Genomic DNA, 25507 nt, shown 5'->3' with positions numbered 1-25507 from the left:
GTACCTGTTTGGTATAATTGTTTGATCCTACACCTGACTATATGCCTACAAAATCCCTGACTTTGTGCAAGTGTACCTAGAAGAATTGATGCTGTTTTGAAGGCAAAGGGTGGTCACACCAAATAGGGATTTGATTTAGATTTTTCTTCTGTTCACTCACTTTGCATTTAGTTAATTGATAAATATAATCTATTAACATGTCTATTTTTGAAAGCATTATTACTTTACAGCATTTTTTCACACCTGCCTAAAACTTTTGCACAGTACTATATATAAATTGTGTTTCATTGGAAACAAAATTCACTTTCCATCCGGGTTATTTTATTTTTCTTGATCACAGCCGGTGTCAGATTAGGGAAGATTTATTCTTCCGCCCCTTTGGTGAAGGCATTGCATGGTGGGACAGTGGTAACCATTCTGGAGAGGGGGCCCAGGTGTTTATTTGGAGATTGGCTTCCATTGTTCGGTATGTACCTGCAGGAAAAAAAAAAAAAAAACAAGGAGAAAGAATGCAGTATATAATAATACAAAGTGGTCCAGGTTTCACCTTTGTATTACCGCATTAATACAGATATGATAAACCGCTGCAGTTTAACTTCGTTGTAAACAACTGCTTAGCTTTACTATAACAGCGCTGAACATGACCATTTTGATTTTTGAATTTAAAGTGCATTTTACTACATTTTATTGTTTGATAAAATCCTTTGAAAACATCACAAAGTTGTGACAGATCACAAAAAAGGAGGACAGATGTGGAATTGAATATAATGATTTATCGTACTTTAAAAAAATTTTTTAGGAAGGTCTTTAGTCCCTAAATACATTTAGAGGAAACACATTTAATAGCTGTGGGTAACAGGCTCCAGGAAAATGGAAGACGGTAAAGAAAACCACTTTTACCAAGATTAATACAAACACAATGAACAGGAGACCATCTGGAAGGTTTCAGAGTTAGAGGCTGTGCATTCTGAAACTGCCCGTTACATGACATTCTATGGATAAATCTTTATAAAAGTTTACCATGGTATATTTGCACAGTAATTGTGCATTTAACCATGTTTTTCCCAAACTTATACTATGCATTTACTGTGCTTTCAATATGGATTTTGCTATGATTTTACCACTGCTTAACTCAGTAAAGTTTTATAAGGGCATATATATCAGAATTAGCTGACAGAGATACACTACTCTGTGTGGCAGTCAGTTCAGGTTTACAAAGACCAGTGAGGTTGTATATATGAATACAAATTAAAAACCTCCTGCAATATGTGCACATTATAATGTACATGTTTTCTTAAATGTAAGAGTTGATTTTTGGGGTCTCAGTTATCAATAGTTACAACCCAAGAAATCTTCCGGGTCACATGAGGATAATTACATTTCTTTTTACATTTGATTGTAAACTGATCTGTAAAAATGCATATAAACAGCAGTCTTTTGTCTTCAATTTAGATTTGCTGAAGTTTATTTTAGCACTGCTGGGTGTTTAATAGTTATGGATGACATATATAAACAGAAAAATGATATTAGAAAGTATGGATTTGACAATAGCATATTTGCATTACAGCAGTAATTTTTTTTGTCACTATCCATTATACTGATTAGGGAAAATTCTTGTTTAATTGCATCTGTAGGGTGTTGCAATATACTGTATATATGAAATTGAAAAGCAGGAAAATGAGAAGAAAAATGAGTGGACCATAGAAATGAAAGCTGCTTCTGTTATTGTTTTATGGTTTAAGTTCTGCTTCCTTAAATTTTTTTTTTTTTTTACACAGATGGGGCAGCTCAGCAGTGTGAACTTACTGCTAATGTATCAATAAAATAATACAGGTCAAGTATCAAATTTAGCATTCCATGGAACAGATTTCAATGCCAGATCAAGATATAGATTTATCAAAGCCATTTATCAAGATATGTCCCTTTCACAAAAATAGCACAAATTAAGCTTTGCTAACATGATCAACTGACCCAGCAAACAAGTTGTTATCTTAAAATATATATATATTTCTGTGTATGTCTAGACAATACCGGTTCTAGATGAGTCTGTTTGGGGAGGCACTAGACAGATTCTCTCCTACGCATCAAGATTAGTTTTTTTGTAGTACACCTGACAACTAGAAAACAACTTCTACACATATCACTATAGTAATACAATTATGCAGTGCATACAGGCATAGTTGTTGTACTGAGTAGTAATAGTGAACAATAGCTCTCTTAAAGTGAATATTTATATGTATGCATGCTTACCAAAACCTCCGCTTGCCACCGTTTCAAGCAAGCTTTATGCTCATGTAAGCCTTTTAAAACATTAAAATGATCAGAAGTTACTACCCAGCAGCAGTGTCTCCTGCTCAGTAAAGCAATACTGAGTTGTGGTACATGATGCATTTTCTACCTCTGACGTAACTTTTGGTTGACATGCTCCATCATGAGTATAGTGCCCTACTCTAATACAGTTTCACAATGGAAATGCCAGAACTGTTTAAATCCTAAACCTAGGAATGCATTTTGAAGGCCATAACTTACAAATGTACCTTTTAAAAGAAAAAAAAAAAAATATATATATATATATATATATATATATATATATATATATATATATATATATATATATAAATATATTATATTTTGCCTAATTCTCATCTTGCTTTTCAGTTTCCTCCATCCTCCCTTCCTCCTCCACTTTGCTGCGTCACCTCTGTAATGGTCCCCTCTGGGGGCAAGTGAAGCTCACTTCCCAACCTTACAAGCTCACTACGTCGTATTGCCCTCCGTGTGGAAGGTTCCCGCTGGTCAGAGGGGACCCCCGGCCAAAAAACGTAACTACATTTAGTTTTCCATTCTCCTGCTTAAATTATTCATTTGCACCCGTGCCAGTCCCCCCCCTTCGAAGAGCAAGCTTGCTCCCAACTTTCAAGCTAGTCATTGATTCAACTTATCGAAGGTGGCTCTTACAGCTGGGGGAGAGACCCCTGGCCTCCGACATGTGTTTATTTCTTTATTCTCTCTTCCAGCACTTTTGTTCTTCTATCTACACAGATTGCATGGCTCTCCATGTGGCCTTGTAGCATCAATTGTGTCTGACCTCTCTCGATTAGACGACTCAGTAAGCCAGGGAAACCTTGGTTTGTCCTCGTTCCTTCCTTAGTTTCCCCTTGGGGGAAGTTCCTCGCTTCCCGGCCTTGGAGGTCGATCGGTTCGGCCTTAACTCAGCGAGAGTGGTTCTCCGAGTAAAGGGGAAATCCCTATTCTGTTGCTAAAGCCACATTTGTTTTACTTTATTTTAGCAGTCCCTTTGTGCAGGCTTGGCTCCTGCCTCGTGAAATGGTTACAAATGTGAGTTTAACATGGAAACTTGCCCCTATAATGCATTGATACTTGTACCATGCTGCCTAATACTAAGGAGAATACTGTAAAACTTTTGTAGAAGAATTCCAGTGCATGAAGTGAACTCTTAAATGTGTGCCTCAAAACCAGAAAAAAATTGCTTGTCACAGAGCTAGACTTAAATTGAATATTAAACCGATAATTACAGCAGTGCTGTCTGGAATACAGCTCCCTTACATACTAACTCAGTAATCAGCAGCATTAGATGTTATCTCAATTTTTTCAATAAAGATGCTCTGTGATAATCATGACTCTGGATATCAATGGCATTTTTTTTTTTTTCTCAGCTGGAATATCACTGTTCTTTGAGGAATTAAGATGATGGTGTGAAATCCTGTTTCACAGGCTACACTATTTCTTAACCATACGTTCACAAGGTGTGAGCTGGGGGGGTAGAGATAGGGCAGAAGAAGCAGAAGGGAGCCGTAAGTAGGACAGAGTGCCAGATAGAAAGGACCGGACCTAGGATAGAAGAGCAGGCTAGGCCCACTCTAGTAGCAGACCAGCGAAGCTGGACATGGAAGCTAGGATAGAAGATGGTCACTGACTGAGGGTGGCGATGCCGACACAACCCAGGGGCGAAGGACCCAGCAACCGAAGACAGGATACAGAAAGTGGTCACTGACTGAGGGCGGCGATGCCGACACGAGCCCAGGGCCGAAGGACCTGGCAACCAAAAACACACGAGGGTTATGACTTGCGGAGCCGCCCCTCAGAGGAAGACGGTCCCGGAAGACTGGGACACAAAAGAGATAGAGAGGGAGAGGTACCCAGCGTCTGAAACTTCTGTAAAGGGGTGCTCATTAGACCCCCAATTGGCTGAGACTTCACGCTGCCTGGGACCTGAGATAATAACAAGGCATAGAGGTTAGTATGGGACTCGAGCATGAGTAGCCACGTCCCGAACTGAGACAGAGTATAGAAGATGGTGAGGCAAGATAAGCGCAGGAGCTGCGAAAGAACAGAGTGTGGCCGGGGGTCCGCTCTGACTCACATGGTGAGAACCCCCCTGAAGGTCAAGGGAGACTGAAGCCTGCCCTGAGGTCAGGGAAGTGATCACTTGCCCCCCAAAAGGATGGATCCCCGGCTCCTCACCAAATCTCCCACACCGTGAGACAAACAAAAGAGAGCACATGCCAGCGCATAACATAAACAAAAGACTAGAAGGACAAACAGAAGGATGGTTAGTAAATTTAGTAGGATATGACTATGTGTATACCTGCTGCTCAGTGGAGAGGAAAAAACCCCATGAAGCTAATTAGGGGAAAACCTCTAGTGGCTCCAGCAGACAGGTAGCCCCCACTTCCGGCTTTTGGAATGGGCTGCAACTATGTCGGACGGAGATGAATGAACATAAGAATCCACTGCAGAAGAGGACCAGCGCCCCATGGTCTTGATCGGGCTCTGATTGATGCTGGCCCTTGCAGCGGAGGTGGCTGCACCGATACGGAATGAATGGGGTGAATAAAGCTGATATGAAATATCTTGACATTGCTGAAAAAGGGCAGATAGCAGACTTGGTCCTTGAAAGCTGAATGAACTGACCGCGCTGGAGTTGGTCTGTCTTTGAAGTGCGCAGACGAATAAGGAAATAGGAGTTGGAAATAGAAGAGAGGTCATATAAACGAACATCCACCGAGGGGAAGCAAGAAGCTGAGGGAACTGTGAATTCAGAGCTTCTGAGAAAGCCAAAGAAAGCTGTGAGGCAGATGGTCTCCATGAGTAGATCCTCGTAGTGGGAGAAGCAGCCTTTCTGAAGAGTAGAGATGATTCTAGCATTTTTAGAAGTAGCAGCAACTATATCAGGGAAGGATGAATGAATGTAGGAATCTACTGCTGAGAAGGACCAGTTTCCCCACATTCGTGATCAAGCTGCGGGGAAGGGGAGAGTCGAGGAGGGAGGCCTGCTCTGGAGGAGAGGGTGGAGAGGAGGGAGGCCTGCGAAGAGGCGAGGGTGGAGAGGAGGGAGGTCTGTTCGGAGGCGAGGGTGGAGAAGAAGGAGCCATGCAAGGAGGGAGGCCTGCTCTGGAGGAGAGGGTGGAGAGGAGGGAGGCCTGCTCGGAGGCGAGGGTGGAGTTGAGGAGGAAGGCCTACTCACGAGGCAAGGGTGGAGAGAAAGGAGGCCTGCTTGGAGGCAAGGGTGGAGGAATGGAGGGAGGTCAGCTCGAGGCGAGGCGAGTGATGATAGGAGTGAGAGAAATCAATGAACAGATGGTCTGAGGAGAGGGGGGGGGGGGGGGGGGGTTCCTGCTGTGGAGATACCTTGAAAATGGAGATAGGGAACTTGATACTTGACGTGTGAGTGGATCGACCGCGTTGAATTGATTTGTCTTGAGGTATGCAGCCAAAGTGATGGAGTAAGCATGGAAGGTGGTAAATCATTGTAGGGGGAGAAGTGGCTTTTCAGAAGAGTGCAAATTAGCAAATGGAGAATATATGTTGATATAGACAAACAGGAAGGTGAGGCAGGGGGAAAGCTCTTAAGAATCCCACAGAGGGTCAGGCGGAATGCTGAATATGTAAAGACTAGAGGGAGTTGGAGAGAATCCCTAGCACGGACCATGAGAGCCAGGTTTTGATTGAAGGGCTATGATTATTCGAATCTGGGAGCAGAGGATTGAAGACACTGAGCAGGCTGTAGAATAGGAGCTTTTGAACAAGGTGGAGGGCTGCAGACATGTAATGCTGAGCAGATTGAAGGAGGTTACTGAGAGTAGGTTTCAGTCAAATAGCATCTGGAGAAGCTGAGGATTCTGGATGGGGGTTGTGGAATCAAATGGGACCAGCTGACTGAACTTGGATACCGAAAGCAGAGGCAGAAGAAGAGCTGGAACTGAGGGCTGAGGTGGCAGCTGGACTGAACAAACATGAATCGGCTACTGGGGAAGCACGGCTCCTTTACGCCCCATATTCTAGAAATGAGGGCAAAGATGAGATGCCGCCTTCCTACGTATTAGTTAATACAGGATCGATCAGTGGTTTGCTACTATCATGTCTGCTTGAAATGGAAAAGGTAAACTCACATTCAGAGATTTGGGTTTCGCAACGCCAGTTATTCTCTTAATAGTGGAAATCCTTAACTCATAATCGAGACAGATTTCCAGTCTCGTACCATGTTTCAAACCAAGTATTAATGCTGTAACATTTGGGAGGATGAGCGGAGATATGAACAGGATTGCTGAAGAAGTGCCCTGTATTTTGATTAGATGGAGATTAGCGTTAGCCTTGATTGTGGGAATGCTGCCACGATCTGCGTATTGGAGGAAGGCTGGAGCATTGTAGGCTCTGGAGAAGTGCAGCTGCAGACTTCAACAGTAAACTAGAGCGACTTTTGCAGCTGCAGTAGTGAACTGATCTGAAGAGGGAGTGGAGATCTGCTGTAGTGAGGAGCAATTAACAGTAGAGGGCGGGATCTGCTGAACAGAGCAGAGGTCTGTGGAAGAAAACAATGGAGTGCTGTCAGTAGTGTGCAGAGGCCCAGCTGTGAGAGCAGAGATCTGTTGAAGCAGAGATCTGCAATAGAGAACGGAGGACTACCATCGGTAGAGTGTGGTGGTCTGCTGCAGAGAGTAGGGCTCTGCTGAATGCAGTAGATATTGGTCTTTCAGTTTTAAGGCCGATTTAGATGGAGCCAGAGATGGGGCTGCTTTTGGGCAGAGATGAAGACTGCAGAGACCGCTGCAGAACCAGAGAGGATGAAGAATATGTTGCTCCGAGGCATCTGCAAAACCTATTGATTGGTCCGGAGCAGTTTATTGTCTACTGGGGGTAGAAGGACGTTGACTGGAATGTTGATAAATCGTAGGACATGGTTCCACGACTGACTAGCGGTTCATGTTGATGAAATGATGACTTTGATGAAGCTGGTCGGATTGGAGGAGCAGCACCAGATGAGGAAACATGAATCTGGGAACAGGAATAAGTCGCAGGAATGGATGCGTGATGCAGGAAAGCAGGACATTACTATGATGGTAGATGCTGAGCATCTTGTAAACAGCTGAGTAAGGTTGCTTCATGACCAGGTCCTTGAAGGAGGAGGGGGTCAACTGCAAATCCCTCGGAATGACAACAAACTGCAGGAATGTATAGAAAAGCTGGAGTGTGTGAGCTTCACAGTGATAGCAAACCAGCTTACAGAATGTATAAAATTTGTGGTGTTATACTGCCATCTAGCGGTTATGATTAGAATTAACCATTGGCTTGAGTGAAGCCGGGTAGAATATATTTGGTTATTATGATTAGAATCCTTGTCGGTGTAGAACAACAATTGCGTATTCTTTTAGATTTTAATATCTTCGTTACATGTTTTAGCACAGTTAGTCATGTATATGAATACGTTAACACAGTATTTAGATGTCACAATTCAGCAAGCTGAACGAGTCCTCGCAGGTTGTAAAAGCGCAGCAGCAGCAAGCCAGAAAATTGCAGTACTGAGGCACGGAGCTCGCAGTGTAGGTGAAGCTGCCTGGTCACCATGGTTACTTACCACTCCCCGCAGTCACGCAATGAGGGCGTTGCTGTGGTAGCCACGGACTGAGAGGCGCTGGTGAAAAAGATGCAAAACAGCAGTGTTGTTGGATCTTGTTGTGACCAGTCGAAAGCACAAGCCGCCACACGCCGAAACGGAGCACGAAACTGAATGGACAGGTCCCTAAAACGTTGAACATAGCCAATAGAAATCCAGGGGAGGATCCCATGAAGGAATGGTAATTTGTGCTGGCTCTGGGAGTGGAGGAGGGGCGCTTGATTGCAAGCGAAGAGTAAAGGAATGTTCAGCTGACAGATCTTTATGGTGGATTAAATAGAGGAGCTATGGCGAGGCAAACGCTGACGACGGGAATGTCGATATCTTGTTGAAGGAGCTTTAGAGATTTTAGTGGAGGGCCAGTTTGTCTAATGAAGACACGGACGAGTTGAGAAATGAAGCTGTGGTTTGGACGGTGCTGTTGCTGGGCTGGAGGCTGGAAAGAGCAGGAAGACTAACGCTGGAGCTCCTGCAGCCGAATGGAGAAGCTGAATGGTGAGAAGCAGCACCGGAGCAGGTAGGAAAATATTTGATAATATCTTGGGAGCGCTGCGCAGAGAATTGACCTCCAGTGAAAGGCAACGAAGTGTAGATTAGCGGTGAAGCATGAAAAGACGGCGTCTGAGCGTTTGCTACAAAAACGAAACGCTAGACAGCAAAGGTGCAAGTGATCAGGGCTTAAATAGAAAATAGGTACTAATTGACAGGAAATTGGAAGCCCCCTGCTGCACACCTCCTGAACTACGCAAGCTCACATATTTGCCTAACACTTCCTGGGAACTGGTTTGCCAGTTAAAAGATAAAATTAAATGGTTGTACAAAATATTACAGTGTGTAATAAACTAAACTAATGACTCTAACAGTGAGCTTCTTCAGTGAATTATATTTGTTACAATACATAAAACTTCATCAAGTAGTTTTTTTTTTTTTTATTGCTTAGAATGGCATAGACTCCATACAAGTTACCAATTTAACTTGGGTGTAAAATGGGGGGCACAAGTAAACTGAAGTGCTAAGTAAATTTCTTGAATAATCCTATTTTTAATCCTCAAGGTACTGTAAACATGTCATTGAACCCTAAAATACTGTATTAAGCACAGAATACTTCTGTGATGGCGTGTGTTTAGAACCTATGTGGACTGCTCAGTTATTTTCCAATATAGAAAGGTATTGTTCATACCAAATTAACTGATGTAAGCAAAAAATACAGAATCTAAAAAAAGGCCCACTTGAAGTGTTTAATATGAAAAAATTATTTTTAGCTTGTAGTTTTTCCTTAATCCACCGCCTACTTCCCCAATTTCTTAACGTTCCTTTTTTTCCCTTTCACACTACACTGTCACCCTCAAACTATAAATGATGAACTTTACAATTCAGAGTGATAAAGAAAATGATCCCATTATATAGTATACAGAAGCTCTGTAGGTGAGTTTGGTTCCCTTTGTATAAGATGCATGTATTATAGATTTTGCATATTTGCATACAAAGAGTACTTACAATCTACTCTTTACCAAGCAATGAAGAAAACTACTACAGTATTCAATTCAGAATTGAAAAAATAAAACAAAAAAAACAATACGTTTTAGCTCAAAACAGCCAACTTCCCAATGCTGGGACGGATTTCATGCCATTTGACTTCTTTCATTCTGATGTATGAGCATTTAATTCATTGTTTTTTTATACCTCACTACTCTTGATACGAGACACACTTACCGATGCACTTGAGCTGTAGTAGGAAGAGTTGGAGGGCACTGGTTAAAAGGATGGATGGCTGTAAAATGTACTTTGCCTTTGTAACCAGGAATATTTGGACGTCTAAAAAAGAAGGAAAAAAACAGTATCATGGTTGAAAAACAGGAAAACATTTTGTGTAGGGAAAACCATGAGACAATTATCATAGGTATTTTTCTCTTTTCATTTTTTTTTTTTTTTATATTAAGACATCATCCAGATTAAGGCCTTGACTGAAATATTCCAATGGAGATACATTATATTGCTTATTTTGTGTGAAAGCAGGATTCATGTCAGTTTAACTAGAAATTGAGGTTATATCCTACATAAAGAACATCAACCTGGTATCTGCAGCTTTAGATAATACCTTAGAGATTGACTTCCTACTGCCTTCCTGTACACTTTTTAAAAACTGGTTGTCAAATGACATCTCCTGGCCACTACAGGTACAAACATTTTCTCAGGAAAAAAGAAAGGCAACATGCTATCTTTAACAAGGTACAAAGCAGAATACATACTGAGCTGTTTCTGTGTATCGGGGCTGTGGTGTTCTCAGCACAGTAAAAGGCACAAACTGTTTTTCGGAATTGTCCACGTCTTCTAAATTCTCAGCCCCAGTAGAACCACTTGTCAAAAGAAAAAGAGGGGTTGAAATATTCAACATCTGACACCAGCACAAAGGCAAAAGGAAATTGAAATTCTGTACAAGAAAATCTGAATTTACCTGTAGAGTGGGATGTGGCAAATTCTTGAACAAGGGTTTATGCTGTAAAAGACAACATAAGTAAAGTAAGAATAACTTCTTTTGAAACTGTTAAGTTGTTTTTTCACTTTTTACACCGCAACATAATTATCACTGTAATAAGGGAATTTACTATATATTTTTTAGGTGTCCAAGAATATTTCAGAAACAAGTATTCATTTAAATTATTACCCATTTGATGTCATTTCACAGTAATGGAGCAAATAAAAAAAAAAAAAAAAAAAGTTTTACACTTCAGGCACCATATATTTATAAATGTAACTATCTTTTTAAATTACATTTACTACAGTAGGTACAAGTTACGTATTTAACAATTAGTGTGTGTACTGAACATAAGTTCAAGTTAATCCAACAACAAAATCCTACAGTGTTTTATGAATACCTTGTTATCATGAAATCCAAACTAACTGTCAGAAAGTTAATCTAATCAATTCCTCTAAATTTCATAAACTCTAAACTACAAACTATACATACATGTAGGTCCTAATAATGCATTATTTATTTTCGAGAAAATGGTAGAAGCTTAATAATTTCTCCCATTGTTTCAGATGCTGTATAAATAACAGAAAGTATTGGGGCATTTACATACACTTCAGGTACTCACAATGTGATTGGTTTTCTTACTGCATTAGGTGTTCTTGTTTGGAATCTGTCCCAAAGTCCACCTAACACCTAAGGAGGTGATTTTTAAAAAAAGAAGACAGGTATGGAAATAATCTAGAAAAAATGCACAGCACCAAGTTAACGAATAAACCCAACTGTGTGAGGAAGAATACATGTAAGGCTTTGTAAATGTAAACACAGCCCAGTATTGGAGACATTCATTTCATTGTATGGCTTCGGTTTTCAATCCAGTGAATGGTAAGTGAATGCCCTCTTGTGACACGACAAAGTATTTTTATTGATTAAATTCAAACACAGGTTTAAGATAACTTTGGACAGTGGTTCTCAAACTTTTTTGTTCGTGGACCACCTGATTTTTTTTATTTATTTTTTTAATCTTAGTAGACCAAACAAAAATCAGTATAGCTGACTGAAAAAAGTAAAAAAAAAGAAGATGGGTGTATCTGTTTCTGTGAGCAAAGTTATTTTAAAATTGGGAGTTTTAAAATGGTTCTACCGAGAGGGGGAAAAAAAACCCCAAAACAACGGATTGTTTTATTTTTAATTTGATAATTACAGCAGAAATTGATTTGTGTGAATTAATAATCTGTCAAGTTACAATACACCCATGAGGTACCAGCACAGCTGGAGCGACAAATCTCCAGCTATAATCTTTATTTATAAAACTGAATGTTTGAATGCTGCATGCTGACTGGCTGTTGAGGATTTTTTTTACCATGCATTTATATTGTACAGTATAGGCGATCCCGTCACATGATGAGGGGCTTAACTTTTTTAAAATAATACATTTTAAAATGGGTCCACAGCTGAGCAATCAGTTTCGCAACCAAATCGCTGTCGAAAATGCACAAATTAATCAGCTGCACTGCTTTGTCCACACCTGAGCAACTAGTTGCGCAACAAGTTTCACGCATTTAGAAGTGTGTGTATTTTTATTTCTTCTGGCAATTCTGCTGACCCTGATGGTGCTGTCGGTTCTTTCCTTCAGTCTGTCATTATCTTTAATAAACGATGTCTTCACAAATTACGAATAAGAACTGGCTTCACCACCATCACCACTCGGAAAAGAGGAGCAGGAGCTGCCTCTGCCTCCACCACCACCACCACCACCATCACCGTCTCAAGGAGAAGGGGAGGACCCACTGCTGCCTTCGCAGCCAGAAGGGGAGGAGCTACTGCCGCCTTCTCAGCCTCCCAAGGGTATGCTGCTGTCGCCGTCATCTCATGAGGGTCTGCGGCTGCTGCTGTCGCCTCCAGAAGGCCAACACCTGCCCTGCTGTACATTGCCAGGGGATGCCAGTCCACTATTTCCCAAGGATGTCTGCCTTGCACCGCCTAGGGATGCCACGCCCGCATCTCCTAGGGTTCCCTGCCACTCCGCATCGCCTGGGGTTGCCTGTCGCGCCGCATCGCCTGGGGTTGCCTGCCGCGCCACATCGCCTGGAGTCGCTGCCGGTCCTGCTTCGCCTGGGGTCACTGCCGGCTCCGCTTCCCCTGGGGTCGCTGCCGGCTCCGCTTCCCCTGGGGTCGCTGCCGGCTCCGCTTCCCCTGGGGTCGCTGCCGGCTCCGCTTCCCCTGGGGTCGCTGCCGGCTCCGCTTCCCCTGGGGTCGCTGCCGGCTCCGCTTCCCCTGGGGTCGCTGCCGGTCCTGCATGGCAGCGAGAAGTACTGTGGCTGGAGCCCCATAGAGGGGAGCTGCCGGCTACAAAGAAGGTGGGGAAGGTCAGGAGACCATCCCCACGAGTAGCCAGGTGGCTACCAAAATTTCCTTGGCCAGAGGAGCTGGCCTGTGCGTGGTCCACTGGGACACTATTGCTGTTTGGGTGGGAGGAAGACATCCCACGGTGGCCGCCACCCTTGGCCCATTGCTGCCCGTTCCTGGGCCGAGACTGTCAGCCAGGACTTTGCACAAGGGGGGGATATGTTGGAGGGTGGTAGGAATGCCCTGAACATAAAAAGGGGGCAGGGCAAAGACCTACTGTTTAAATGTGTTATTTATTTTTAGAACGGGATCTCCCCCTCCGCCCGTGTCTCATTTGTGTTTGTGTACATTATTGTTATGATTTATTTATTGTATTTGTTTATTTAAATGACGATGAAAGCCATGTGTTTTGTATTCTAATCTGTATTAGAGATGGCAAAGCCGTGTGTGTGTGTGTGTGTGTTCTGGCAGAGGTGGGTTTGGTAGCTCGTTCTCTGCCAGTATTAGATAAAAAATCTTGTGCAGAAGGTGACCATCTCCCAAGTTAATTAATTGTTGCTAGTCGGGAGATGGTCACCTGTATAAAAACCCTGCAGTTTTCCCTGCTCGAGGTGTGTGTACAGAGGACAGTATGGGAGATCGAGAGAAGAAGTAAAACTGAAACTAAACAAAGGATAGGATCAGTGAAGGCGATTGCCCAGCCTGACCGGTTGTAGTGTTAGTGATTTATTTTGTTTAATTATTTATTTTGCTCCGTGATCTGTTGTTTTCTTTTTCTTTTTGTATTTAAATAAAAACGGTGCACGCCACGTCTTTTTGCCCTGCAGCACTGGTGTCTTTGTTTTTGGTTCCTGCTTCTGGCCTGACGTCACCATCCGGCTATTCTGTCACAGGTACTTATATGTGGCTCACGGTCTTCAGATTCATGTATTTAATTCAGTTTGGATCATGTACTGTACATGTGTTTCAATTTTAAACTATTTTCCATAAATTGATAACTATCGGTGAAGAAAAAATACCCACAATCCAGTTTCTGAATAGGAAAATCAAATCAGAACAGTACAGTTTGTCAGCTAGTGCCATTGGCATGTATTGATTAAAACATGCATTGATTTAAATAACGTATTGATGTATTGGGTAAAATAAACATTTGCTCCTTTTCTCCTAAAGTATTATGTTGGCATTATGTAGGTATATGTGACTTTCAATATGAACAGCAGTTGTTTATACACACTGTCTAACATCTGGCAGTATATATTTTGTGTTAATTATTCCCACTGTCCTGTAAGAATTGAGCAGAATGCTAACACATTTTAGTTACTGAATGGTGTGGTATATTCAATGCTATTACAAAGTAAATGAAAACACTAACCTGCCAAGTTTCTGCTGCAGGCTCATATCTCTGCAGAGTAAAATACTGGTTAACAGGATCGGCCATCTTCTCAAATGTTGAAGCAGGTGTTTTTTTTCTAGGAGGCAGCTTTGAGTCCCATTCAATATCTTCATAACTCCTTTATTGAAAACAAAAAATAAAGTAAAAATGCATGTATGTGTTCCTAATTTAAAACATATGTCACGCAATTTGGTTCTATGATGCTACTTTCAGACCAAGAAGAAACAACAACATTAACTTCTAATCGTGTAGTCTTGGAAAAACCAAGAAACCTAAAGATATTTAACCCAGGGGCATTGATAATACAGCAAATTCTGAGAACAGGTAAGAAACTGATTTTCAGACTTTGGGTACGAAGCATAATGTAGCATATTTAGTATACTTGATGCAAGTTATTATTATTTTGGTTGATAAAAATCAATGTTAATGCATAAATACTGTACATTTGAGGGTATAGTGTTTACAACTTTACATTGACCCACCTCTGTGTGGAAGATGTATACATATATTTCTTTGCAAGCTCTTCCCTCCAGTTCCTCAAAGATCCATCCTGAAAAATAAACGTATATACAGGGTTTTAATATGCATAGTATTTGATTTGCAATAAACATTTTCTTACCTATCACAAGCACAATATTTCACAAAAGTGCCTTGTTCCTGTAGATTTGCATTTTTAGCCACAACATCATGCCACAGCACTAAGTTTCTTCACTTTCAAGGTTACATGGAATAGGACCTCACATAGTTTCCTATGTTCAGCAGGCTCAGGTGGAGTCCTGTTACAGATAACACTGGAAGTTAATTATAGTTTCTGTGAAAGGAAAAACTGACTTCAACTGGAAGAAAGTGAAAATAAAGTATGAAAAACAATTACAGCAAGAGTAAAACAATAATAGCTTTACCTTGATTTCCACATCTTTAACTCTCAAGTAACTTGGCTGTTTCAATTCATAAAGCTTCAGCTTTAACTAGTGTGCGTTTTATGAGCAACATTGTTTGAGATTCATGAGACTGTTCTAGACTACTAGTAAGCTCAAGGTATTGCTAATCAAACTTCTGTCTATTAGGATAGACCCATCCCCACTAAAATCTTGGGCTTTTCAAAACTATATTTCTAAGTACCTTTCTAATCAAAGGGTATGGAGAATGCACCAAACATATACTGATCTAATAGCCTATTGCTTTCCATTTGAAATGTGTTTGGTAATACCCCTGCTAGACCTTTAACCTTTGAGACTTTGAAGGGTAAACATGCTGCACTCCACCCACTTGCTTTCTGATGAACACAGTGTACAGGCTGAGTTATCATATTGTACCTTTGTTGCAGGAGCTACATTGAAAAAGAACGTATTGCTTGTTAGATTGCAAGGGAATCTTGGTGGAGCAGGGAGAACACGCACAGGGCTTGTCCAACCTTAAAAGAAGAATCACAGTAGTCACTTATGACTTACAACAGTGCCGATTCCACACTGGATTCAGAAAGCATAGTGTGTTTAAATAATAATTAATTAAATATCGTTTACCGAACACCAAACTGTAGTCTACTCAAACATTGGGAGTCTTTTAATCACTTGTGAGTTTGGTCTGAATTTCCAAAGTGTACGACATTTACACTGGTCTGCATTGTTCTTGTTGAAAATAATACAAAATGAAAACTCATAATTGAAGGCAATGAGAAAGCCTTTTTTTGTCAAAACGTTTGTAAAACGAATGTATTAAGTTTAGTTTAATACATATTACACCACAGGGTTGTATAGGTAGTTATTTAAGGCGTAAACTTTGACCCGTTGTAACTTATTACAAAAAAACACATTATAACATAAATTAAAACCATTACTTTTTCATATAGTTTTATGTGTATTTCATTGATTCTGGATTTTTAAAAATAAAGCAATAGTTAAAAAAAAAAAAAAAAAAAAAAAAAAAAAAACTCATATGCCTTGTAGTGAATATTTCCATAGTATTCACTACTAATTGTAGCGTGTAATTACCTCCGAGCCTGGCTCTTCGATAGGCATCGGACACAGCCCTTGAATTCCAGCGCTTTTCCTCAGCCTGCTCACCTTCCCAGGACGAAGGTCTGGTCGGTAGTGTCTGTGGCCTCCCCTTCACACCGTACTCATTGGATTTATAGCTCCCCAGAATTGGGATATTTCTGCCGCCGGGTTGCAGGTCTGCATCAGCTCCAGTACTCACAAACCCAGAGCAGGGATCCACAATGGGAACGTCATCTCGGAGAGGGGCCAACGAACACTTGTCTGCAGGAGGTGAGGCATACGGGTTAAATTTGGCGAAATACGGACTGCCCTTTTCGAGAAAGCTGGCAACATGGTGCCTATTTTCTGGTCCTTTCTCAAAGGGCATGTTAACCAGACGGAGAGCCCTTCGCTGCTCGCTTCTTTCCCGGGGGGCAGAGTACAGACAGTCCCGTTGACCTGAGCCTATCAGCGGCGTAGCAGAAGGCATACAAACGCCATTCATTGCTTATTATTATTATTATTATTATTATTATTATTATTATTATTATTATTATTATTCGTACTAGTATTATTATGCAGATATCTGTATTCGAGGAGTACCAAAGCAGTTTTTTGTTAGTTTTTGCAGTCGTGAAAATTCCGAGGCATGAAGAAGGAAGTTCAGTGTAAAGTATCTGTCTGTTGCCAGGAAACCAGCACGTGCCAATGGCAAGTGTCCCTGCATATGTCATCGAAGAAAACAATTTCGTTGCCAACTAATCGGAACAATACAATACCGGTAATTACCATTAGTCAACTTTATTAGGATTATGACCATAGTATTATGTTTTTAATTAATTATGTATATATTTATTTGTTTTTATTTTGTACTGAACAAATAAAACAATTCATAAAACGTGTTTCGATTGTTTTTTGTTGTGGGGTGTGTTATCAGTAAATGAGTGCTGTGCTGTCTCTGTGCAGCTACTTTAACTGACATTAAAATCTGTTGCCAATTCAAGCCATCAGGTTAGCTGCTGAAACATCATGACGGAGCGAGAGGGAGTGTATAACTGAAATATAGGTACAGACTGCTAATTACATTAGACTACCTAATAATACAAATACATATAAAAATTGTTATTAGATAGTGTTAGCGTGGGGATTAGAAATTATCACTATACATTCCCATATAGGTGGTAAACTGATATCAATGTGGTAAGTTTTAGATTCAAAATACTCTGCAGGATACAAGTTACTGAACAAACAGCTCGATTAGCACTAACACATATAGCTATCTAGTACCAGATATTTTTAATTCTTACAACTTTTTTTTTGGTTTTGTTTTATAACTTCTCAAATAGTCTACATTTTACGAACTAACGGTGACGTAAATACTGAAAATTACACAAATATACAAACGTGCACTCAAATCCTAATAAAAAATAAATTACATGCAGTTTTATTTTATTATTATTATTACTTAATTATCAGCTAATTGCCATGGAATATGAAGAAAAACGTGTGTATTTATTAGGAACAAAAACTAGTGCTACATACCAATTACGAAAAAAACAAAGACAAACTATATTTTTTAAAATTTTTATTTATTTATTTTTAACGCAGCTAATTTCTAATATCAATAACCCTGAACAGAGGAATTTACCCATTGGTAAAGACCCTTCTCATTATGTTAAATGCCTTGACCCTATGAGCAAGGGATACGATGTCGCACTGAATGTGGTGTGCTGTCAGATTTTGGTACAGGTGCAATCAATTGCGATCTGGTGGGTGTTTTCCTTTTGTCAAACAGATGTACATTTACCATTAATTATACATAATTTTTTTGCAAACAAACTGGAAACAGACAATATATTTCTCTAAAACAATTCACGATGAACAAGACAAAATGAGAAGTCCACCGCAAAGCTGTACAATTAAAAAAATGTACACGACCCAAAGTATTGCATATGATAAATATTCACATACTAGGTACTTAAATGGTGGAAAATATGACAAATTACATTAACAACGTTGTGAACGACTGGAAAATATGATACATAAAATTTAAAAAGATTGCAAAGACCATACTGTTTTCTTTATGGTGGGAAAATATTATGAATTACATTAACAACGCTGTGAAAGAGTGGAAAATCTGATAAATTCAATCAAAAAAAAGATGTAGAAGACCGAAAACAGAATAACAGATTTGAATGGACGCTTCCGCCCTTAGCACAGGTTGTTTAGGCATGTGCGAGCAAGCGCGTTCCGCTGTTTACCACTTTTTACTGCATACCTGAAAATAGCATTACAGCAGGCTTTACCAATCAGTAAAACCCTCTTCTTTGGGTTCTCTTGCTTAATTAAGACTACCTTCAAATATTTTTTAACTGACAATAAATGTAAAACGAACAAAAAAACAAAAACAAATAACAAGCAACAACTGCACATGTAGGCATTTATAACTATATTATTACAACATTACGATTAGCAATATTTTCTTCACAACTGCAGGTACACAAGTTGTAGTTTCAGCTTACTTTTCTTTAGTCTCACCCTCTTACCTAACAGTACAGAGAATATTGATCAAAAGGCTTAAAATATAAAATGTCGTTTACCACAAGATGGTGGTATTGTGCTACACCAAAGAATTTGAAAAAAAAAAAAAAATCATGCTCATGAAAACTACATTTTCTAAAACGCTGTTAAAAAATATTATATATAGAATTGCTATGAAATCTCGAGCCAAGAACGGTAACTTCACACAGCCAGGATGCAAACCTTCACTCCCTTGACTGTAAGACTCAACTTGCTGCACAACAGGACCGTACCAGTTTTACACAATCTAAACGTGGTGTGCACTAGGCAGCTTTTGTTTTTATTCCAGTTCAAGATATAAACCATCTATAGCAGGGCTTCTCAAACTCGGTCTTGGGGACCCCCTGTGTCTCCTGGTTTTCATTCCAAATTAACTCTCAGTCACTTAACTATACCCGTAATTGAACTGATCATTTGCTTAATCAGACCTTTTTACTTATTTTCAGCTCTTAAACAGTTGCAGATTTCAAGTTAGCCACAGCATTTTATAAGTAACTTGAACTCTGCAACTGTTTAAGAGCTGAAAACAATTTAAAAGGTCCAATTAAGCAAATTATTAGTTTAATTAAGGGTTTAGTTAAGTGACTGAGAGCTTGGTTGGAATGAAAATCAGATGACACAGGGGTCCCCAGGACCGGATTTGAGAACCCCTGTTCTAGATCAAAAAAGGTTAACCAAGTGGTCCACAACTCAGGCCACTGGTTTTTGTTCTAACTATACCCTAAATTAGTTAATTGGACTAATTACGCTTCTATAAGTTCCAATAAAGTATGTTAGGGTGCAGTTAGAATAAAAACCTGCAGGGACACTGGCCCTCGAGGACCGAGTTGTGCACCACTGGGTTAACCAGTCTGACAACTATGTTAATAAACTAATATATATATGGTTTAAGGACCTCAACTCACACAAGAAGGAATAAAACATTTACCAAACATTCTCAGTTATAAACATGCATGCTTCAGTATGGTTCCTTACATGTGCATACATAATCCTTAGTACTGTAACGATCCTGGTGGGAGAGGAAGAATCAGGACAGTGTAGAGGGGGTGTGTGTGCGTGTGTGCAAGGGGTTGCATGTTGTGTGTGTGCATACGGGGGTTGCATGCTGTGTGTGGATGTGTGTGTGTAGGGGAACTGGGGTGGAGGTTTGGCGCAAAAGACATAGGGGCGAGGGGATATAAGGGGGTTCGTGGAAAAGACCGGGGGATTGGGAGAGACAAGAGTGAGAGAAGATTGTGTTTAGGGGAGATAGAGAGAAAATGGCTATGGTAAGGAAAGACAAATACGATTAATTATTTTATTTTCATTTTCGACTCCCAGTTCTCTTCTCTGACTTCTTGATTTTATTTCATTGACTATTTCTGTTAATAATAAATGACTCAAGCCTTCAACTATAGTGCCGAGAAAATGTTTCTGAACCCCTTAGGATTTTCACATATTTCAAACCTAAAATGTTATTAAATCTTAATCTAAGTCCTAATAATAGATAACCTGATTAAATAAATGACACAAAACATGATACTTTATCAAGATTTATTTATCCACAAATGATTCACCATTCAATATCCATGTGTGAAGAAGTTTGTGAACCTTTAGATTCAGCAATTGGTGGCACCCCCTTTTGCAGCAGTGACTTCAACTAAGTGTTTCCTGTAACTGTTGGTCAGTCTCTTACATCGGTTTTGAGGAATTCTGGCCCATTCCTCCTTACAGAACTGCTTCAACTTGTGACATTTTAGGGCTTCCTTGCATGGGCAGCTCGCTTCAGGTCCTGCCACAACATTTCGATGGGGTTTAGGCCATTCTAAAATGCAGAATTTCTTGTGCAGCCATTCTTTTGTAGATCTGCTTGTATGTTTAGGATCATTGTCTTGCAGCATGACCCACTTTCGTTCAGCTTCAGCTCACAGACGGATGGCCTGACACTCGCCTCTAGAGTCTTCGGATACAATGCAGAATTCATGATTGTGTCAATGATGGCAAGCCATCCAGGTCCTGAGGCAGCAAAGCAGCCCCAAACCACCACACTCCGTCCGCCATGCTTGAGGTTCTTCTGTTCGAACGCAGTGTTTTGTTTTCGCTAAAAATAACGTTTCTCATTGAGGCCAAAAAGTTCTACCTTTGACTCGTATGTCCAGAGAACACTGTTCCAGAAGTCTTATGCATCATCGATGTGCTCTTTAGTGAACTTCAGATGGGCAGCAATGTTCTTTTCAGAGAGCAGTGGTTTCCTCCTGGCTATCCTTCCATGAACAGCATTCTTGTTCAGTCTTTTTCTGATAGTTGAGTCATGAACACTCACATTAGTCAAGGTGAGAGTGGCCTGCAGATCCTTGGATGTTACTCTAGGGTTCTTTGTGACTTCCTTGGTGATTTCCTGGTTTGTTCTTGGAGAGATTTTGGTAGGATGACCGTTCCTAGGTAGAGTGACTGTGGTCTTGGACTTTCTCCATTTTTAGATCTGTCTGACAGTGGCTTGGTGGAACCCCAAATCCTTAAAAATGGTTTTCTAGACTGATGAGCATCAATAACTGTTTTACTGAGGTCCTCAGAAATTTCTTTTGATCGTGGCATGACATGAAGACCAAGCTCACAAACTTTCTGATCTTTATCTAGGGTGGGGCCTCCCAAACTTGAGCTGAAAAAACCAGAGGTTTACTTACTTTTTCACATACCCTGAATCTTAATTACTCATTGTGTGTCTAATTCACACATCATTTTGTTTCAAAAGGCATGGAATTGGTTAATATAAACCCTATTGGCTATTTAAGAAAAGTCTGGTTTTGATTAAAGAAGGCTATCATGGTAAAACTATGGCATTTCCAGAATTATCATCGGGGTTCACACACCTTTTCTTGGCCCTGTACATCACGGCTTAGTACCTTACGTACAGTAACATCAGCGTTTGTTGCGTTGGCCGGAATAAAGGCTACAGTATGTTTCAACAAGTTCAGTTCGGAAGCAGTTTCATATGCATTTACTCATCATTTACTATTGAGTTGTAATATTAGTTACTTCGCACTTGTAGACAAACTCAATCAATGTTGAAATGGTTCCAACTTTCGTAGCTGTTGTTTTCAAATACACACATCAGTTCAGTTAAAGCCTTGTTTCAATTGTTCATCAAAGTAACATTGCTTATATTTTTAATCTTTAGCAAAGAAATACATTGTATTTTTTTGTCTTCTGGTTGCATGGAGATATTTCTTATATACACAAATAGTATTTTACTTGAATCTTTTAAAGTCTTTGATGTGTTTGTTGTTGTAAAACAATGTTGAGATGCAGCTGGTTTTCTTGGAAACATGTAGAGTCGCAGGATGTGCCGGCGAGGAGTCTTCTTCAGGACGAAGAAACATACAACGCTTGAATGGGCCCCCATTACAAGTGAAGACTCTGTGATCAATTCATGGTGAGATGTTTTCGAATACAAGAGAGCGAGTTCATGCTTCTATCGCTTTAAATATAGCTCCCAAAGGGAGTTTACATTTTAGTGACTCCATCGTTTCCAGGTCAACATAGGAAGTTTATTTATCTTTGACTGAAATCAGTCCTTTCATTGGTTCATGATTAGCCCTTTTCATTCTGGTATTTGAATGACAGTTCCTTCCACACAAGCAGTGTGCGTCCTTAACGTAAGCAACTCCCCCTTCTCCAGAGAGATAACATATCATTTTTAGAATAAAACTTTTTTATATATATATATATATATATATATATATATATATATATATATATATATATATATATATATATATATATATATATATATATAATTATAGCGAAGATAAATAACATAAGGACTTATTTACAGAGAAGGATACACATGTCAGTTTCATTCTCTTAACTAAATTATTGTTACAAGCATGTTAAACACTTTATATAATAATTAAAGTAAAATAATTTAAGACTTATTTTCATTTTAAACTTTATTAAAACTTCAAAAAAACATTTCAGTGTTACTGGGAAAACATACTTAAACACTTAAACTTGCGTCCGCAAGTTAGTAATTAAAATTATTCTTAAACCAATGTAATTATTCAAATAGCTACACATTCGTCACATTACGTTTGGACATAGTTTGAGCCCGCAAATACAAAGTAGCATGAAAATAAATTGAAATGCAACATATAAAACGAAATACAAATATATAACGAAAATTCAGTATAAAGCAAACTGGCCGACTGTTTAATCCACTGGAGATAGCCACTTGGGCATCAGTGGATAACAATATGTTGAAGGAATGTATTGTGAACGTGACACTGCTGAGGGAAGTGGAAATACATTATTTTGTGTTGTGGTACATGAAACTAAGCGACAGTGTGAAAGATGCAGTGACCAGCTTATCCAATACAGCGATTTCTTATTTCATGTACCCCCCCCCCCCCCCCAAAAAAGTATTAACTGATTGTAAGTGACAGACAACAATCCATGAAAACAGAAATGTAGTTCTGTTGTATGCTTGCATTTAATTGATAATTTGAAGATTTGTGCTATATTGAAGCTCCTTATGAACATATGTGTAGAATATCAGAATTTTCTTTCAGTAACCTGCTTTTTGAATTAATGCAGAATTGTAAAATATTTGGACAATAAGCCATTTTTTTGTGTTTCTTGATTTGATTTCCGTTGTGCAGTAATAAAAGTATTTTTCGTTTTTGTAGTTTATCTTATTGTATTTTTTACAGAAGGCATGGGCAGTACTTACTGTAAATAAGCAGTTTGACAGGTTTGACATCACAGAATCCCAGTTCTCATCGATTTAAGAATTGAAATGTCATTTTACCAAGTGCATTCTATTTTAACTACAAATTTTCCCCATATCACACACCTCAGGCAGTCTAAGGCACCCAATTACATTAAAGCATACAACATAACAACATCTCTAAAGCTAATAATAATTCTATCCTATAGCATCGTGCTTCAGTATAGGTGAGATATAAATTCAAGATTATGCTTACCAAACGGGAGGCAAGTACAACAACAGCAGTCAGCTTTGCAGTGAAGTCCTCAAAAGATGGACCAGACAAGCTTGTGTTACCAAGCTTGGCTGACATCTAATTGTAATTTTGCTCCCATATTTATAGGACTTTTTCGCTCCCTTCGTGCGTCAAAAGGCTTCACTAAATCTAAACATCTGGTGTGTTAGGCAGCCTTTATCTCTAAAATTAATAGTAAACTTATACTCCTTAAAATAACAATATGCAGTACCAGGCTTTCTCTCACCTTTATAAGAGATATGGGATTTTTCTCTAAAACTAATAATATACTTTTCCTGTACCATGGAGTTCCTCTCACTTGTTAAGATAAAAATTACAAAAGCAAGTTGCCCTTGAGTTAGAGCATCTGGTCTGTCAGTGAGTTTCGTCTTGGTTATTAAAACACATTTTTCTGGTACCGTGAGAATCCTAGTACTCCCACAAGGTAATAATAAAAAAAAAAAGTGAGAGGCTCTCCTGTTCCAGGTTACAACTGCTGATAAGAAACTCAGCTATATGCACATTTCAACCATCAAGGTTATTGAATTAGTTTAGTGTTTTATAGTTTAACTGAGTCTCATTTAGTCTAACCAGACTTATGCAAAAATTCTGTTTGTAGCTTTTTATTTATTTATTTATTTTAAAAACATTTTCTAAACTAATACAGAGTTTTACAATAATAGTATAGCCCTTAACAGTTACGTTTCTTCCAATGGTCTTTTGAACACAGTATCCAGTTTGCGTCCAGCATATTGGAATGTTCCCAGCAGGATTGGAAATCTTGTCCGATTCCCTAAAAGCCACCACCGGGTCTGGATTCCAGCGCTGAGCATTGCAAGTGTGTGTAGCAGTCTCAAATACCTGATACCTGCAGGATACCTGAACTCTGTTAGCAGGTTCCACAATAAGAAGCCACCCAGAACAAGCTTAATATAGGCTTAATACAGAAAAACCAACATAATTGTACTGGTGATTAACAAAATAAACAAACACACATTGCACAGCACCAACCCTGACCCTCTGCTGCCACACCCCGAGCTCACCAAAACACCGGGCCCTTTTGCTCTGTTATTGCATACCTACCTTGGGGTAGCCAATCAGTATTCTTCACAATTCTCACTTGACTAGAATAGGGTGCACTACAAGTTAAACATAAAAACACTATTTCTTATTTTACAACCAATATACAGATCCACACTAAATATTAATTTCAGTGTACTCTACTCTGTACTACGGATAAATATATTTAATAAAAAAAAAAAAAAAATCTAGTATTAAAATAAATACATTTAAAAATCAAACTACCTTTAATTAAGCACAGCATATTTAACTAAACATAAGCTTGACGACTGCAACTCTGAAAATATTATATAATAAAACTTTATCTTCAATTATTTAGTATCTTACATATTATAAATAAGCAATATTAAAATAATGCAGCTCTCATTTAAAATTGATAAAATGCATTTCTATCCATATATTTTAGCATTAAATATAGCATATACATTTGGTCATATACAATATATTTATGTGAAAATATATATGCATATATAATATATTAAATAGACATGAACCACTACTTCAATATGTATTTCCGCATAGTACAAATATATAGGCTACAATTTGTTTGAACATGAACATTTTAGGGTTTAGTTTACAAATCATAGCTTAAACTGGTAATAGCTAACAAAATTATTTTACAAATCTTACCTGTCACAAACATTCATTCACGATATAGGTCCAAATGTGCAATTTTGATATTAATATATGTTGTAACAAACATGTTCCTTTGTTTCAAAACATGCAATTTTGTATTACATTAGATTAAAGAAAGTTCTCAGCTTT

At 39.2% G+C, this 25507-nt stretch overlaps 1 protein-coding gene across 1 annotated transcript; it reads right to left on the bottom strand.

Moving 5' to 3' along the window:
• Positions 1-250: 250 nt before the first annotated feature.
• Positions 251-16759, bottom strand: LOC121313849 (spermatogenesis-associated protein 48). The gene is made up of 9 exons (XM_041246638.1): positions 16119-16759; positions 15444-15541; positions 14610-14677; positions 14107-14245; positions 11014-11081; positions 10371-10412; positions 10165-10272; positions 9629-9730; positions 251-474 (listed from the first exon to the last, which is right to left on the bottom strand). The coding sequence occupies exons 1-9, from the start codon at positions 16606-16608 to the stop codon at positions 363-365; spliced, it is 1227 nt and encodes a 408-aa protein (XP_041102572.1). The 5' UTR covers positions 16609-16759; the 3' UTR covers positions 251-362.
• Positions 16760-25507: the final 8748 nt, after the last annotated feature.

This window comes from Polyodon spathula, chromosome 4 (genome assembly GCF_017654505.1).
Source record: "Polyodon spathula isolate WHYD16114869_AA chromosome 4, ASM1765450v1, whole genome shotgun sequence".
Taxonomy (NCBI): domain Eukaryota; kingdom Metazoa; phylum Chordata; class Actinopteri; order Acipenseriformes; family Polyodontidae; genus Polyodon; species Polyodon spathula.
This window is presented reverse-complemented; position numbering and strand designations above follow the sequence as displayed.

Bases quoted from the DNA above. Each gene is read 5' to 3' on its own strand.
- LOC121313849 (XM_041246638.1), bottom strand. From the start codon at position 16,608: ATGAATGGCGTTTGTATGCCTTCTGCTACGCCGCTGATAGGCTCAGGT. The intron at 14,246-14,609 runs GTGGGTCAATGT...TTTTCAATAAAG, and splicing joins TATACATCTTCCACACAGAG to GAGTTATGAAGATATTGAAT. The intron at 11,082-14,106 runs GTTAGTGTTTTC...TCACCTCCTTAG, and splicing joins CTGCAGCAGAAACTTGGCAG to GTGTTAGGTGGACTTTGGGA.